The sequence below is a fragment of the Enoplosus armatus genome, chromosome 12 (assembly GCF_043641665.1).
Source record: "Enoplosus armatus isolate fEnoArm2 chromosome 12, fEnoArm2.hap1, whole genome shotgun sequence".
Classification (NCBI taxonomy): domain Eukaryota; kingdom Metazoa; phylum Chordata; class Actinopteri; order Centrarchiformes; family Enoplosidae; genus Enoplosus; species Enoplosus armatus.
In genome coordinates, this window is record NC_092191.1 from 18,235,316 (window position 1) to 18,253,231 (window position 17,916).

The window sequence follows — 17,916 nt, forward strand, 5'->3', positions numbered from 1 at the left end:
CTCCAGTAGACGCTGGCCACATTTTGTGTCTCGGACCTGATTTTGAATGAGCACATAGCTGAGCGGCTTGGGCCAGGGCTGAGGTTTAGGGGACTATGGCTAAAGTGCTTGGCCCTGAGCTGGGGGCCTAAGGCTTGGGCTGCAAGGCTGAGCTCAGGGCTAGCCCTGCAGCTCTGGCTAGCCTCTCATCCCCTTGTCTGCCAGGGTATTGATCAGGCCTGTGCCAAGTATGGGCTCTGCCAAACAATCTGATAATCCACTAATCCATAAACCCACTCACTGCCATGCCGTCAGTTGAGCTGTGGATGGGGGCGGTGAAGAAATTAGCTCTCTGAATGCCATTTCAGTCTGTCTCTGCAGCTTGTCTCTCTCTGTCTGTCTTTCCTCTTTACTAGACTTCACATATTTTCCCCATGTCCTTCCCTTCCTTCTCCCACTCCATGAGCTTTCTTTCTGTCTTACTCCCTTCATCCTCCCTCTCCTCCACAGGGGCAACTGTGCTGCTTGTGAATGCTACTGATTTGGACGCCTCGCGGGAGTTTGGCCAGGCCTCACTCATCTACTCCCTGGAGGGCTCCTCTCAGTTCCGTCTCAACTCGCGTTCAGGTGTGTGTGTGTGTGTGTATGTGTGTGTTTGCGAGCACATGTGCAAGTGTGTGTCATTTTCTGAAAGTATACTTGAAATTGAGACATTTTTTTTGGATCTGATTCCATTTTACTTTCAGATTTGACTTTTTTGAGACCTTTTTGCTGTCAGTTCACACTTTGCCTGAGAATAATGCATCTATTATATGTGTCTACAATACCTTTTTCTGTGTCCTTCTTAAGTTCTTCACTTTGCTTGTATGCACATTGTTGGATCGTGTGGTTTTTTTTTGCTTAGTAATGACATGTCTGCCCATCAGTTGGGTGTCCTGGTTGATGCATATAAAAACAAATGTTGATGTGATTTCAGGAGAGATCACCACCACAGCCCTGCTGGACCGAGAGCTGAAGTCAGAGTACATCCTTATCGTCAGAGCTGTGGATGGAGGGGTGGGCCCTCAGCAGAAGACTGGCATCGCCACGGTAACCACTTTGCAGCTGCCATCTTTCTGATCCCACCTACAGCTCACAGAACAAACTAACTCCTCTCCACTGTTTAATCAATGATCCTTTTGAGTAAAAGTATATTCTACTGCGCATATATCTTATACTATGACTTTTTGGCTTCTGAACAATGATGGTCAATGGTCTCTTGTAACTGACATCATAAATAGTTAGTTTCCCTTCATTTCCCTCACTTTGTTTAGGTGAACATCACCATCCTGGACATCAATGACAACACCCCCGTGTGGAGAGACGAGCCATACCACACCAACGTAGTGGAGATGAGCCCAATAAACACTGATGTTATCTCTGTGAGTGCATCAGGCCCAACTTGGTAAACTTTACCTGGTTGACTAGCCGATGGTTAACTCAGTGGTACTGTGAATAGTACAAATGAACACACTGGAATAGTTCTTAGCATTTGTTTTATTTTTAGCCGGATGGGTGGTGTTTGAAGCATTAGGGATACATTTATTGATGATGATGTTGGCCTCTACTTTTTGTACTCAAATGTGATGTAGTGAAGACACCAGTATACTTGAGAGGTGTTTTTTATGTTTTGATTCATTATTTCTGTGGTTTCTTTTGATTACTCTGAGTTTGCAAGCTTGAATTAGCAAAAAGCTGCGTTTTAATACTTTAATACTTTCAGCGCGGAGTGATCAAAGGATACATCTGCATGCATACTCCTCCACTATTGATGGACAAATTGCCATCGCTGCTTAGGTCATCACAAAGTAAACACTCTAATATTAGCCCCAACTCTCATTGTCTTGCTGGTGTCTTTGGCAGTGTGTTGTTGTTAATTAAGTCCTGATTGTCCATTAATTAAAGAGGCGTCAGTGAGTGTAATTAAGGGCGTCCAATTGCTAATTAAAATGTAGCCTGCAGTCTTATGCATAGCAAATTATTCAGCTGCTAGGCAGAAAAGGAAGCGAGACACCATCTTGCAAAAAGAGAGTGGAAATGAGAAATGGTATGGAAAGAGAAAAGAAAGATACAAGTGTTGCACTACTAAAATGTTGCTACGTTTTCCACTTATTCCTGCTCTCTCATAGCTATTCCTCAGTCGAGTTCATTCATGGTGCATCCAGTGAAGCGATGCATACTGTATGTGACTCTCTGTGCTCTGTGGACTTGCCCCTCCGACCATTTTTCAATAAATCGGACCACCCAGGCTTACAGTCCTATAATTGGCCCCAATGTAGCCCTGGCCCAACCAGTGTTTCCATGGTGACAAGAGGCCACCTGCTGAGTCCTCCTGGAGGTGTCCAGCGAGCCGATGAATTTGGTTGCTGTGCCCAGCACAGGAATCTGCCCATTCAAATCTCGGAGCATCCCGCCATCACTTCTGCAGCCTTTTACATTCACACACACAGTAATATCTCATTTCAAAACAATATTCTCTTGTCTGCCACTCTGCAGTCAGACCAGTCAGACAGACGAGGCTAATATATTTGCTCACCATCTTTTAATGTGCTCTGCTCAGGCCAGAATTGATTAGCTTAACTGGCCCCGGCGAGGCACTTACCCACATCTTATATCACCTACCTTTGTCTGTGCAGTTGCTAATCAATGGGCCTCTGAGATGCCTGCCTACCATGTCCCCTTAATAATTAAATACCCTCAAAACCTTTGTTCCTCTAATGACCAATTAACCAGTTTCCAGCGTTTTTTAGTCAGCGTGCTGAATAATTGATCAGCTCTTTAAAAATCAGCCAGTGTTTTAGCCGGGCTCCCGGCTTCTCGCATTCATCACCCATCGCAACTTTGTGTCAGAAAAGGGACGTTACCATTTTTCTTAGCAGACTGATGTGCTAGAACAGTTGGGGGGGTTGTGTGTGAAGATATAATTACTGTTATTTTTCCCCTTCCTGATTCATTTCCTCATTACTCCCCCTCTTTTCTCCTGACATTTTAAATCTTCTTAAGTCCTTCCTGTCCCCACATTTTGAAGTTCTCATTGTCCACATAGTATAACTTAGGGATTCTTGTAAACAGGGGATGTGAAACATACTTCTTGTTGGGAGATTGTGAAAAAGGCCAAAGAATATTCAGAAAGCTTTTTCCTGTCTGTCCAGGTGTTGGCAGTTGACCCTGACAATGGGGAAAATGGGACAGTGGTGTACAGCATCAGTCCAGAAAACCCCTTCTACACCATCAACAGCAGTACAGGAAAGATCCGCACCAGTGGGGTAACCCTGGACAGGGAAAGCTCCAACCCCAAAGACACAGTACTCATGAGGACCATTATCATCTCAGCTGTCGACCGTGAGTAGTGTGTATGTGTGTGGTGGGATGTCAGTTTGCACTTGTATTTGTCTTTCACTGTGTAAATTTGTCTGACTCATGAAACACCTAAACCATCTGTAAGCAGGCTTGAATTGCTTCATATCATCCTCAGTAGAGAGCTTTCAATTCTGAGCGATTAGCCTCTTTCTTCAAGCCTCATTCCTCAAGTTTTATGTTGACCATGAAACTTTTTACTGTGGCTAATAAACTCCTTTGACCATGAGATGTTGGATGTGTGTGTCTTTTTATGTTCTCTGGCGCCCTCTTTAGGTGGTACACCTCCACTGCGTGCATCAGCGAGCACCACAGTGTTTGTCAACCTGCTGGATCTCAATGACAACGACCCAACCTTCCTCAACCTGCCATTTGTGGCTGAAGTGCCAGAGGGACTGGCCATTGGATCCTCAGTTTTTAGGGTAAAATATAAGACTATATTCATGTATGATGGCATTTTAAAAAAGGATAAAAGAATTTTTTAAAAATCCCTACATGGCCCTACATCTATTATTATTTGTCACCTTCCGGGGAAACTTATATTGACTAAATATTTAGGAATGAAGTTTGACAATAATTCATGACAGACGAGAAGTCTGACTTAGTCATTTAGTCAGCATGATACATTTTTCACCAAGCAGTTTTTAGAGGGAATCATTTTCTGACGTGACGTTTTTAAGATATGACTTGAAATAGATTCCTGGCAATACAACCTGATCATTGCTATCCAATTAAAATAAAACTTGATGTTAACACATCTCTCTTTGCTCCATCCGCTGTCCTTTACCCTTTCAATAACCTCCTGTGTTCTCTCTCTCTCTCTCTCTGTGCTCTAGGTCCAGGTGGAGGACCCAGATGAGGATAAGAATGGTTTGATTACAATGGCATTACAGATGGGAATGCCTCGCCTCGACTTCTACCTGAACACCTCCACCGGCGTTCTCACCTCAACGACAGTCCTAGATCGTGAGCAGATTGGACAGTACCATTTGAGAATTATTGCGTACGATGCAGGGAGGTTCCCTCGCACCTCCACTTCAACCCTCACTGTCACAGGTGAGAGTCTGCAAATGTGGCTGATGATGATGAGAAACTGGGTCTGATTTCCCTTCTCTCTCTCTCTGAAATTACCCTACATATGAAACAAGCCCCAGTATGATTCTGCTTGACGAGAAGAGTCACTTCAATATGGCAGATAGTTTACCACTGACTTCTCAGGAATCTGCTGAGAAGGATGCTACCACCTGCTGGTGGGACATGAAAAATCCTAAAAGGAGACAAGTAGTCTGACTGCTGTGAACATGATACAAAAGCAATGGAAAAACTGAATACGGTTTTCTGGCATTTCGCAAACGGATCAGATGAGTCAGAAGCATCAAAATATTTTGATCTGTTTCACATCTCTTGATTTCACAGGGAAGTCAGGACCAGCTGTAGAACAGCACACCCAGGCTAGAAAGAACTTCAGAAGTATTACCAGACCCCTAATCCACCCTGCTGCCTTATTTGTCCTCATGTACAGTACATCTATCTGTGTGTCCTCATGTCTTTCTGTCTGTGTGTTTGTGTGCGTGGGTCAGTTCTGGATGTAAATGATGAGACGCCCACCTTCAACCCTCGCGTGTACAATGTTTCCCTGAAGGAGAGTGTCCCTAGAGACCACATTGTAGCGCGCCTCAGCTGCTCTGACAACGACGCTGGCCTCAACGCTGAACTTAGCTACTTCATCACAGGTCAGAGGTCACAGTGGGAGTTGTTTCTGTGTGTCTGTGGGCTACAGTGTCGTACAGTTGTGGGGACTATGTGCACGCACAGTACCTTTGTCCATCCATCCATCTCTTTGTGTGTTTGTGTACGAGGTGAGCTCCTCCTGCATGCTTCTTTTAGTATTATGGCTGTACTCTGTGTATGTGAATGGGTATGTTTTACACGCTGTAAATTAATTTGGAAATGTGTTTGTGTTCTGTATTTTTAGGTGGTAACCAGGATGGTAAATTCAGCGTGGGCTTCAGAGACGGAATAGTTCGGACTGTGGTCGGCTTAGACAGAGAGACCCAGGCAGCATACACACTGGTCGTAGAAGCTATCGGTACGTCATGAATTCATACCTTCATCATCTTTTATCATCCTCATTTTTACACAGTCTGTGTTTATATTTGTTATAATAGGACCTGTTTTCTTACTTGTTTTGTTTGTGATCTTCAAAGCAGCTCCTTTCCTCTTTTGTACAACAATGATGAAAAAAAGCGATGCCTGCACATCTGCAGTGATTTCAGACTATTGCTCAACTGCCTTTGTTCCTGTTTGAAAAGAAAGAACAAAAACTCTGAGGTTTTCCTGTTTTGGAAACCATTGAGTCAGGGTGGCTTATCTGCTGAGGGGGGACAGGGACACAAGAGGGGGGGAAAGAGGCAGAGATAATGTAAAACTGTGCCACAGAACAGAATTACACATATTGTCCTAATTCACAAGCAGCTGAAAATGACCCAAGTTTTGATGAGCCAACAATGTTCCAGTCTTACGTCTTTATACGAAGCTATTTCTGGTTTCTGCTTTATTTTTTGAAGATGAATTGATCATTTAATGTGACATTAATCCGGAGACAGTTTTGTATATATGTTGTAATATAGACTTCCAATTTTTTACTTTTTTATTTGTGGCCTTAGCCTGTGGTACAGCTATGAAAGGAAAGACACGTCTATTCCAGTCGTCATGGCGTTAACTCTAAAATTAGCATTAAGCTGAATGATTGCAGCTGATGTGTTTGTGAATGTTCTCGTTTCTGCACATAGACAACGGTCCAGCGGGCAGCCGGAGGACGGGAACAGCTACTGTATTTGTTGAGGTGCAGGACGTTAACGACAACAGACCCATCTTCCTACAAAACAGCTATGAGACCAGCATACTGGAGAGCGTGCCGCGAGGAACCAGCATCCTTCAGGTGGAAAACACACACACACATTGCTAAACATACAAACAAACTGAACATTCAGAAGTCAAACTTAAAACGTCACTTTATTTCTTAACGTAACAATCACAGAACACAAAGAATCAGTTACAGAGTGGTCTCTTTTTGGCTCAGGTTGCATTTGTCTTGTCAGTATTGGTGACCCCTCATGTTTTGAGACCTGCATGAAATCATACTATAAGATCATTCCTAGTGTTTGTTTTAATGCACATGAATTACCAGTGGGATGAGTTTTTTTGCATCAGAACAATTAGCAGTGTGAAGCAAAGGCATGATGCTTAAAACACTTTGATTGGGGAATATTATAATATATAGTAAGACTTAAGTTTGGTCTGAAAAAAGTCAGTCAGTTTGTGTGTTGAATTATTGTTAACTGTATTTGTCAGATCGAATTTATTCCTGTGCAAAATGTGAGACTTGATGATGCATCTAATCCTTACTGAGAGACTGAGAATTGTAATCAAATTGAGTCGTTGTTGGATTAGATCATTTTTACCTCGAGTGGATATAGTGCAGAGCTGCGCTGAAGAACAATATCCATGCCCAACAATGTTACATGGGTGAAATGATCACAAATATGTGTAAACTGTGTAATACAATGGCTTTTTGTTTGCCTCATTTTTAAGCACGTGTTTTGTTGCAAACCTCATCCACCAAGCAAGTATGTTAAAACAAATGCTGACAATTTTTTTCATGTACTCTTCACCCACATCTGGTATTGATGATGTTCGTAGCACCAACTATAAAATATACAGTGTATCACTTGTTTAGGGTAGCAGTCAGTTGGCCCTCAGCCTGTCCTCGAGTCAGATTTCAGTGACATAGTCAAATAGACAAGGCATAGTGAGGTGGGGCTCCACGCTGGCTTGTGGCTGTGGTGTCTGTCGGGCTGGAGACTGGGACGCATGTGTGCTTGCACGCTCGTGTGGTCTGCGATGGGGCGGTCGTCTGAAGGAAATGTTGTATGAACGCCGATATGAACCCAGTCTCTTCCACACCTTGAGCTGGGGCTCGCTGGACCGGCTCCTTCCACGGGTCAAGCTCTCCCCCGGGCCACAGCTCGCCTCAGAGTCTCCGTCCTGTTCCGAGGGCCGGCACACTGCCAGGAAGGCTGCTAACCCTGCAAGCATCAGTGATAAGCCTAGCACCACCATGATGGTGAATTCTGGGCGGTAGATGTCTGAGGAATCGGATGGAGTCTGAGGGATGGTGGGAGAGATGGTGGTGGTCGTCAGACCGGACAAAGTGACATGTTCTGTGTTCGAGGTAAAGGTGAAGTTGGAGCCTGGTTCAGTGGTGTTCATGTTGTCTTGGCCCTGTACGGAAAAAACAACATTAGATTGGAGGTCTATGTCCGGATGCTTGTACATGTAGCCATGTTTATGTTTATGTGTGTGTGTGTGTGTGTGTGTGTGTGTGTGTGTGTGTGTGTGTGTGTGTGTGTGTGTGTGTGTGTGTGTGTGTGTGTGTGTGTGTGTGTGTGTGTGTGTGTGTGTGTGTGTGTGTGTATGTGGTTAGCCCCTGTCAAAGTGCCACAGCAGCTCTCTGCCTCGCTAGCCAAGCCTAACCAAGCTGAGTAGGTTTATTTTCACTTTACTGGGTTCATACACTCAAGTGCTTATGATAAACGAACACACATATCACATATACACACACACATGCACAAATATGCACAGAAACGCCTGCATGCACATGCAGATGCGGCGAGTGTTTGGCATTTGCGGCAATTATGTAGCTATTAAATCAAGGACTACAAAACAGTCAATGCTTGACAGGCTTTCTTCAATGTAAAACAAATTGGGTTTATTAAAATGCCCCTTGTAAAATGCAAGGCACCCACCTCGTCTACCCCGGTCTCCAATTATCCCCCCCCTCTCATTCTGTGCGCCCCCATCTTCAGCATAGTAACATTTGTAAATGTCATCGTCCTTAATTCAGCGGAGACAAAGCATGGCTTATCGGTTTAAGGGAAACACATTGGGACGTGAAATTATTTTTAAGACCAAATGCCAGGAAAGCTGTGAAAAGGCCAGTGGAGCAGGATGGCTCGTTAGAGAGTCAGTTCATTAGTCAGCGCCTCCAAGCACATATGCCACACGCGCGCACACACTCACACACACACACACAGCTATTCAAACACAAACTTTCTTTCTCACCCACACATACTGTAGACTGTACTGCACATATTCGTGATAAGGCATGCTGCTCTTAAGCTTGGCAGCTTAGCTGTAAGGTGCTCTCCCTCTCTATCACCCCACATTGTTGCTCCTCCAGATCTGACTGCTCAGCTAGTTTTGAAACAGTCAAACTCATTTCTTAGCTTCTTTACAGGCACACTTTGTCTAACCTATTCACATTTGTAAAGTTTGACTAATTGTGCGCTTGCAAGTTCTCCAGTGATTTCTTACTAGATTTTTTTGCCTTTGATTGCTCTCTGATTTATGGTATTTTCACCATATCTTCTCTGTATTATCTACATAGTGGAAGAAAGGAATGAATGGGTAATACAGTAACAGTCTGTAGTTGTCAGATGTGCAGCCTCTAATATAATATTCAAATCTTCCTTCCAGATAAGTCCCAATCATGCATACAACAGTCTCCACATACTCCCTTAGACAATTGCAGTTCCTCAAGCACATGTTAAGCAGCTCACATGTTGAAATGTGTTTTTTAGGAGTTTCATTCCAAAATGAGAAATCACAGCAGGCATAAAGCATATATTATGAGACATTGATGAGATTTTTAGTCTTAAAACTTTAAGATTTTAAAGAATTGTATTATGTTTACCTCTAAATTGCTAAGCAATTAACATTTATTTTTTTCAGGTTGAGCCCTGAGTCATTTGGAATAAAACCCTTGTATATATGTATGTAAAATATATACTCACACCCACACTTTAGAGACTCTTTAAAACAGCTTGCTTAGTTCCAGTAACTGAGGTCAGACCTGTTTCTTGGCTCCGCACACTTGTTTTTCCCCCCTTAAACTGCTGCTTTCCCAGAGACAGAGGGGGAAATGCTGGGGAGGAAGAGGGGAGCAAGAAGGACAAGGGGGTAAAATGTGGGTAACAGCATTAGGATTGAAATACTCACTGTTGTTTTAATCCCAGGGAGCCAAAGACAATGGTGTGTTTTCTGAGACATGCAGAGGCTTAGTGAATAATCTCTCAGTGCTTACACTCCACATACTTACACTTACAACATCTGGCTCTGCAATGTAGTTCTACACTTTATACACCCCCTTTTCTGGCCTAAGTGGTGCAGTCCGCTGTGTAATACCCTATTCATCACTCACCAATCTGACCCCCCAGCCTCTTTTTTCTCCCGTCTCCCCCTCCCCTCTCCTCCTCTTTCTCCTCTTCTCTCCACATCTCTTTATAAAGCTAATGAGACTGAAGTTGGGCCCCTCTTCACAGGGGGAGCGAGAGAGAGCAAAGGAGGACACACAGGCCAAGAGAAAGAGAGAGACAGACTGCGAGAGAGTGTGTATCTGTATTTGTGCGTACCTGAGTGCACGTACATGTGCTTGAGTGTCTTGAGTGTGTGTCTCTGTATGCAATTGAATATGCACTTTGTAGGCACCTCCACAGATTTTGACACATCCACAGAGGAGCGGGGTGTGACATGAAGTCGGTTTCATCCAGTGCCAGGGGCTCTGTGCCTCTCTGGATTCAGAAGTCAGTCTTATGACATAGCCCATTCAACAGAAGCCCAGCGTGCTCCACTATTTATCTGTGTAGGCTGTGGAGCCGTGCTGTCTGTGCTGGATTTGGGTTTTTGGCTTCTTCTGGCTTTCTGCCTGTGACACACAGAGAGGGAGAGAGAGAGAGTTCTGCCATTACAGACTTACTGCCAAGCCATGTTGGGGTTGTTGTGGCAACAAGACACTGGGCACCAGTGGATGTGTAGTGAATGAGGAAGAATTCCAATTTATCCATCTGTTTGTAGAAACTGTTGATTCAATAAAAATAGATTTGTACATATGTAACTGTACTGTCTCTCGTGTGACTTTAAGGGGATAAAAAAACATTAAAGGTAAAAACTGAACATTCAACAGACTCAGTGGTAACCAAATCCAACTGCTATATTCTCTCGTAATGATAACTGTATTGGCTCTTGCATATTTTTGTGAACTCTAACTTTGTAATGGTACCAGTTGTAAAGGGAGGTTCATGGCATTACTGTACCATGTAAGTAGCCAGATGGTTTTTGTTTAGGTATTGTAGGTTTGGTTGTGTTTGGTGTCCCTGTGATGTGAAAATACAGACTTTCTGCTTGTGTTTGTCTGTACAGGTTCAAGCTACAGATGCAGACCAGGGGGAGAATGGCCGGGTTCTGTACAGGATCCTCTCAGGTAAAGTGCTACTGTACTTTGATGTTCCTCCCAGATGGCCTTGGCACATGGTCTGCTTGCTCACAAACAAATGTACTGAAAGAACAGGCTCCCAAGATGCACTGGACTGAATCATTACATTTATTTTGGTAGCGTTATCAATTCAGATGTTCAAAATGGGGGCAAACAAGATCACCAAGGAAACGTTTTCATCATTTTTAGTGATTCAAGCTTTTGTGGCAAAATTCTGCTGATGGGCAGGTATGATAATTCCTCTTGTTTAATATACAATTTATCTTGTCTAGAAGCAGTCAGTGTGTATAAGGCAATTCAATTCTTGCCACAGTGAAAATACCACCAACGACAGTTAATTTACATTCAAAGCAACTGAAATTAACTTTGATGCCTCCAGTGAAATTATCTAAACCCAGAGACTAGATTAAATGTTTTGCTAAAATGTGCATTTTTGTAGAAGTCTCTTGATCTCACTTTCCTTCTCTCTCTCTCTCTCCCTCTCGGTCTTTGTCTGTGTGTGTGTGTGTGTGTGTGTGTGCTCATGTTTGTGAATGCATGTATGCAGGGAACAGCAACAATCTGTTCAGCATAGACAGAACAACCGGCCTGGTGACAAGAGGCCTCAGGGCACTGGACAGAGAAACCAGCAGCTCCCACATGTTGGAAGTGGAGGCCTACAACAGTGATGAGGGCAGCATGAGGAGCTCTGTGAGGGTGAGGAAGAGGAGAGGGATAATGTGGAGGATACTGTAACGTACAAGTTTCATCTCAGTGCTTCATGCTAAATGTGTAGAATACCTTATGTAGAAGCAGTTTGTTTTTATTATTATAGAGCATGAAGATTTATACATTAAAAACTTTGAACATTTGGCTACCTTTACAAAATGGACAGTCTTGTGGACCCCTTGTGACATATGTAGTCTAGAAATATGGATTTCAGAGCCCCTTAAGTGGGATATGTAATATTTATGTCTGTGGTCTCATTACCTAATAGATAAAATGACTAAGCCCCTTAGTCTGACTGTTTTCCTCAAAGTTAATATGTATGGTTGATGAACAGCCACAAATGTCTTTGCCTACAGGTGATCATTTATGTTGACGATGCCAATGACGAGGTGCCAGTGTTTACCCAGCAGCAATACAACCGCCTGGGCCTTAGGGAGACTGCTGGCATTGGCACCTCTGTGATTGTGGTGCGTGCCACAGACCCTGACACAGGTGAGTCTAGTCTCAGACCAATCAAAAGCAGAGAGCAGAGGGAGTGGGGTATGATGTCAGTTCTTGTTGTCGACCCTTCAGTATCCAGTTTTATCCACATGCCTTAAAACAGAAAGAGACATTTAACTGACTGTGGCTTCAAACTTCCCTCTTCTGCTCTGCTGGCACTGGCACAAGTTTGCAGGTCACCAACCCTGACACTAGTGGGGAATATCAAACGTCTTAACCAGAACGTTTTTGTAAACCGGATGTCTGTCCCTGACTGACTAAGTGATGAAGTTACACCATTGGTCTGTCAAAGTGTTGGAGTTTCCCTATTAGGCGTTCTCAGGAGGCTTTTACAGTGAAGTGCAGACAGTCCTCAATTACATGTGACAATTTGGCCACAATTTAGCACATTAACCATACACTGTCCAGCCATATACAGTACTAGGTCTTGACCTAGTCTTGTTGCCTTGTTATATCACACTGGACCACACAAAAACAGTGTTCATTGTAACATGACATTTAAATGTCTACTTCTGCTCCAAAGTACAGACTTCCTCTATTCACTTCCCATGGTGTGAAGTGTTTCTCAGACACCTTATGACACATCTGTTGCTGTGACATACATTTTCCTGAAACTAAAATAAACAGAGCATTGACAACAGTGTTACATAAAACACAGAATGGAAGAAACTGCTTGAATGTTGTAACTGTAGTTTTAGTGTAAGTCAAGTTAATTATTCTAGTAATTATTTAAAACTCTCACAGTTTTTTAAGTTGTTATTATAACCATCTCCCTCCCCACCACCCCCCTTCTTCCTGCTCAGGTGATGGTGGAGCCGTTGCTTACGCCCTTGTGTCCGGCTCCGACCGAAAGTTTGAGGTGGATGTGAGCACTGGCCTGGTAACCACTGTGGACTACCTGGACTATGAAACCAAGACCACCTATCTGATGAATGTCTCGGCCACCGACCAGGCTCCCCCTTTCCACCGAGGCTTCTGCACCGTCTATGTCACGTTACTTAATGAGCTGGATGAGGCCGTGGCCTTCTTCTCCGCCGGTTACGAGGCTTCGCTACGTGAGAACATCGCCACAGGGACTGAGGTGGTCCAGGTGCAGGCCCAGTCGGCCGACAACTTGAACCAGTTGACTTACCGCTTCGACCCTGACACGTCACCCGCAGCTCTGGCCCTCTTCAAGATAGACAGCGTCACGGTGAGTGGGGGCGCAGCGGAGGAAAGGTCACTGATGACATGAGCACAATGTACATGCCGCTTTTTTGTACTCTTCAAAGACTACACCCACCTTCTGTCAAACATGTTTCATCCATTAACCGCAGTGCGATTCAATAACACCTCTTTCTCTGTGATTTAGGCTAGCACTCTAGTTGCTGCATGACTGTAAGCTGATCAAAGAGCTGTTTTGCTTTGAAGTCATTTGATTCCTTTGGTAGATGAGAAATGGGGATTTTTTTGGGTTTATTTTTATGATGCTTGTCAGTCTTTCTCTATCTCCATTTTTACTCCCCGTCTGCCACATTAGCAAGAGTTCCATCTTGTATGCGGTCTTAATGGAGGCAGAGATATATGCCGGTGTGTGTGATGTTTCAGGGCCGTATCACAGTGACAGGCCTGCTGGACAGAGAGAGGGGGGACTTGTACACCTTGACTATTGTAGCTGATGATGGAGGACCTAAGAAGGACTCCACTGTGGTATGCTTCATTCTGAATTGTGTTATTTTATCTCCATTCTTTTCGTGTACAACATTATATTTATTACAGTATGTGTCGTGTCTACTCTGTTGTAGAAAACTTAATGGCATTCCTCTTTTATTCATTGCATCTCTCATTGGAAGTGCAGAAGGTAAGACTTGCTGTTGTTTATTTCAGAATATAAAAGGCAACATGAAATGTGTTCATCTGCAGTATCTTGTATTTTTAGGTTTTATTTATTTGATTCATCTCAAAGGTAAGTATTTCATTGGCAAGTTATGGAGCCTTTATTTGATTTTACCTCTTGACAGGTTTCAATCACCATTCTGGATGAGAATGACAACAGTCCAGAGTTTGACATCACATCTGATACGTCAGTGGACATCGCAGAAAACACACCCATGGGGAAAAAAGTAGCAGTAGTGTTGGGGAGGGACAAAGATGCTGGATTAAACGGACTGGTGAGAAGAAAGAGGATTAAAAAACATGGACTCACTCAGATTAAACATCACTTAATCATTACCACAGTACCTTTACAGACTTAAGAGTAATACATGCAATTACAAAAGACCATCACCAAGAAGACAGGCTTTTGAACACATTTTACCTTGTGTTCATTTGACAGGAAATCTTCTACACTGCTTTACAGCACTTAACAAATTACTTTACAGCACAAAACAGAAAGATGTTCCTCCAGTGAAAATGGTGCTGAATTTCACAGTTTTTGTCAATAACATGGAGAATTGAGGTTACCAGAATCAGAATCAGAGCCAGCTATATTGGCAAAGTATGTTTACACATACAAGGAACTTGACTCTGGTTTCTAGCGGCTCTCTATGTACACACACACAGTACCAAGAACAATGTTCAAGATGTATATATACATGTAGCCAAAGCAAGGGTAACAAAGCTGTACAAAGATAAGGAAACATAAACATATAACTACTGTGTATAGGCAAGTAGGTCCAATGTGTGTATACAGGTGTAAATAAGGATACAATAGTGCGTGTTAGAGCAAAGAGTGCTGGAACAAATGGGTTTGTGGGTAATGTAATAATACTAATATGTATACAGTGGCTGGTTTATGTCCATTATATACAGCCTTGCATAGGCTATATACAGACCAGTATCTACAGATGTGTATTGTACAGTATACAGCCCTGAACAGTGAATATGACATTTACAAGTTTTGTTTCACTCATTTTGGTTTGTGTAGCTTTTCATATGATGTGAGAACTATAAATGGTTACTTCAGCAGATTACAGTGCTATGAGTCAAATGAATGTTGCCTCAGTTTCACATCAGCTTACCCTGATTTTACCCTGATTACCCTGTTAGTTCATGTGGGTCTCAGTTGTGCTCCCCATTCATTCTTTAGCACGTGCTGTTAGAACCTGCACAGCCAAATACAACTATTAAACTGTTTATACATTATGGGTGACTGTTGTTATAATGTGACATTTTCATTCTTCACTGTCTCTCTCAGGTTAATTTCACTCTAGTGGCAGGCAACATGGAGGATGTGTTCAAGATCAAGACAGTGAACCACACCTATGGGGAAGTTTATGTCAATGCACCTCTGGACAGAGAGTCAGTAGACCGCTACCTACTGAAGGTCAGGCAGCAATCCACATGTAGTTATAGTTATGTCTTTCACCACATATCTATATGGCCATATGACTCTTTCACACATATTATACACTTTAATTTTGAATCGATTCCAAACGTCAGCACAAAATACACTGAATTGTTTTGAACTGATCTGATCATATGAAAATATTATTTGTGTCATTATTTTAGGAGAGCACACTGCATCTCACCTCCCAACACAAAGTGTTGCACAGGCGTACCAAGACTGAATGTTGGATTTATTTTTAACCAAGCACTGAAGAAGACATGCATACACTTCATCTCTTTGTCCCATATGTGATCATGTCTAAATGCATGATCAGACTTGCAGACCAGTGCATGTGTATGTTGTTACAGGTGCGTGCCATCGACAATGGCTCACCCCCCAGACACACAGACCACTCCCTCACCATCAACATCCTGGACGTCAATGACAATGCACCTATTATTGAAAGCCAGAGGGGCTACAACGTCAGCATAAGCGAGGTAGGGACGCATTCACACATCACAATGAGTATGATGGAATTTGCATCTTTCTGTAGTTTCCTATGTATCTAGTTTTTGAACTGAAGCTGAACAATGTCAAAAGCACTGGTATACGTTGTGATTTTCAGTTTAATCAAGTTTAACTAATCTGTCACAGGTTTGAGTTTATTCTACTGGAGGCACTCAATAATGAAGATTGTTTTGTAATGTAAATTGTAGAATGTTGGAGGTGGTACGTCAGTCCTCCGTGTGATGGCTACCGACCGAGACATCGGTCCCAATGCCATGCTGTTTTACTACATCACTGCTGGAAACCAGGACCTGACCTTCCGCATGGACCGCGTGACCGGAGAGATGGTGACACGGCCGGCCCCTCCCGACCGAGAGCGGCAGCAAGAGTACCGACTCACGGTCACTGTGGAAGATGACGGCACGCCACCTCTGTCGGTAAGATACAAGGAACAGCAGCTGCAACAAGTAGAGCACTGCAAAATCTATCTCAACACAGCAGAAACTAATGCTCTGAAAGGAATTAAATTCTAAGAACTTTTCTTAACCAGTGATAACAGATTTGTTTAAGTGACTTGTTACGTCAATGCTTCATTTTATGATGAAAAATAATTCGTCTTTAAACATGCTTCTTCGTGCAGTATAATGCAGTAACCTCTACAAAGTGTATATCTAATCTGATCAGAGAGGAGTGATTTTGGGGGATTCAGCATCACATCTTATTACAGAGCCCTCTTATGGTCAGTCATTGTACTACAAACTATCTTCACGCTGTAAATTAAATACAGTGGTTGGTTGATAAGCTGATCGACTGTGAAGGCACAGGAAACGCCTTCGTTTGTAAACAGGAAAGCCACAAGTCAAATTTCCAAAAAGAGGAAGATGAATGTTGTTGTGTTGTTGCATTTCCTGTTTAGAAATTTCTGTAACATTTAAAAGGCTTTTTAAAATATGTCTATGTGCGTTGTGCACAGACAGAAGGGGTTATGTACTATATGTGTCATATGTACATGTATTGTCGCATGACAGTCAGTTGTTGTACTTTATGTGGCCTGTCTTTTCTATTTTTAACTTTGCTTGTCTAGGTCACACAGTCAGATGTGGGTGGTACAAACCTATTAATACAGCTCCTGCTATATATATATAAATATAGATATATTTTTTATATAGATATAAATAAATGGCCAATGTAAGACTGCAGAAGAAGCACCAGAGAGGGCAAATGACCAGCAACAGACACCCCCTCCTCCCATCAGGCTCTCTGTCTCTTCTCATAAAACAAGATACTAAGATTGTTTTACCGTTTTCTCAATGCCACTCTCCCTCTGGTGTGCACCATCTTAGAGGCACACAAGTGGAACAACCTTGTTCCATTTGTAATGGCTCCCTAGGCAGCAAGTGCAGCACGTCCTTGTGTAATGATAGTTTTGGAGACCTGCCAGTTGAAAGGAACAATGATTTCAGAGACTAGACACATAACTTTAAGGTTTAAGAGCTCTGCTTTATTATATAAGCTACAACCAGGACAATTTAAATGCAATATACAGGACAAACATGCTTTTGCAGCATTGCCCTGTGCCTATGTCTAATAAAGCTTTTTACAGTATAAAACACAAAACACATACATACAGATGCAAAATTGCATGCAAGTGTGCACACACACACACACACACACACACACACACATTCAAACCAGACCACAAAGTTATTCTTGAAACTATAACCCAAGATTTGAAAACACACACACAAGCACACTTTAACCACAAATACTCAAACATAAGACCTTGGTTTGACGACTTATCAAAGTATTCAAATCTTAGAAAATAAACAAACATACATACATACATACATACATACATACATACATACATTATACCCTGTCCTATAGACCTGCTACACATCATTTGGAGACGTTTTCCACTGAGCACCTGCTGTACACATTTCACCTCAATATGAAAAACACTGTGGTTTCTCACAAACACCCACAGACACAAACTAGGTAATAATAACATTGCAATAATTTGCACTCACTCCTCGTTTTCTCTCAATCTACCTTGATATGATTTGGTTAACATTTCAATGTTCTCCGTTCTTCCACAAATGTGCTAAATAGTATTCACTTATTAACATCCCATTGCACACATAAAAATATGACTGAACACTAATATACACATCCCAACAATTAA

At 42.6% G+C, this 17,916-nt stretch overlaps 2 protein-coding genes across 3 annotated transcripts in view; one reads left to right on the forward strand and one right to left on the reverse strand.

Annotated features, from left to right (window-relative positions):
* Window positions 1–17,916, forward strand: part of cdh23 (cadherin-related 23) — a 140,576-nt gene that overhangs the window by 95,019 nt on the left and 27,641 nt on the right. For both annotated transcript variants that reach the window (XM_070916006.1, XM_070916005.1), the window contains 19 exons: window positions 490–606; window positions 956–1,068; window positions 1,293–1,400; window positions 3,171–3,360; window positions 3,652–3,797; window positions 4,212–4,431; window positions 4,956–5,108; window positions 5,351–5,464; window positions 6,168–6,316; window positions 10,636–10,696; window positions 11,256–11,404; window positions 11,773–11,908; window positions 12,721–13,109; window positions 13,505–13,606; window positions 13,755–13,757; window positions 13,918–14,067; window positions 15,093–15,221; window positions 15,593–15,721; window positions 15,941–16,168. In XM_070916006.1, coding sequence (XP_070772107.1) covers window positions 490–606; window positions 956–1,068; window positions 1,293–1,400; window positions 3,171–3,360; window positions 3,652–3,797; window positions 4,212–4,431; window positions 4,956–5,108; window positions 5,351–5,464; window positions 6,168–6,316; window positions 10,636–10,696; window positions 11,256–11,404; window positions 11,773–11,908; window positions 12,721–13,109; window positions 13,505–13,606; window positions 13,755–13,757; window positions 13,918–14,067; window positions 15,093–15,221; window positions 15,593–15,721; window positions 15,941–16,168 — 2,786 coding nt within the window. The remainder of the gene's footprint in view (window positions 1–489; window positions 607–955; window positions 1,069–1,292; window positions 1,401–3,170; window positions 3,361–3,651; window positions 3,798–4,211; window positions 4,432–4,955; window positions 5,109–5,350; window positions 5,465–6,167; window positions 6,317–10,635; window positions 10,697–11,255; window positions 11,405–11,772; window positions 11,909–12,720; window positions 13,110–13,504; window positions 13,607–13,754; window positions 13,758–13,917; window positions 14,068–15,092; window positions 15,222–15,592; window positions 15,722–15,940; window positions 16,169–17,916) is intronic.
* LOC139293856 (uncharacterized protein C10orf105-like) lies at window positions 7,150–7,647 on the reverse strand. Its single transcript, XM_070915487.1, has one exon. The coding sequence runs from the start codon at window positions 7,645–7,647 to the stop codon at window positions 7,150–7,152; it is 498 nt and encodes a 165-aa protein (XP_070771588.1).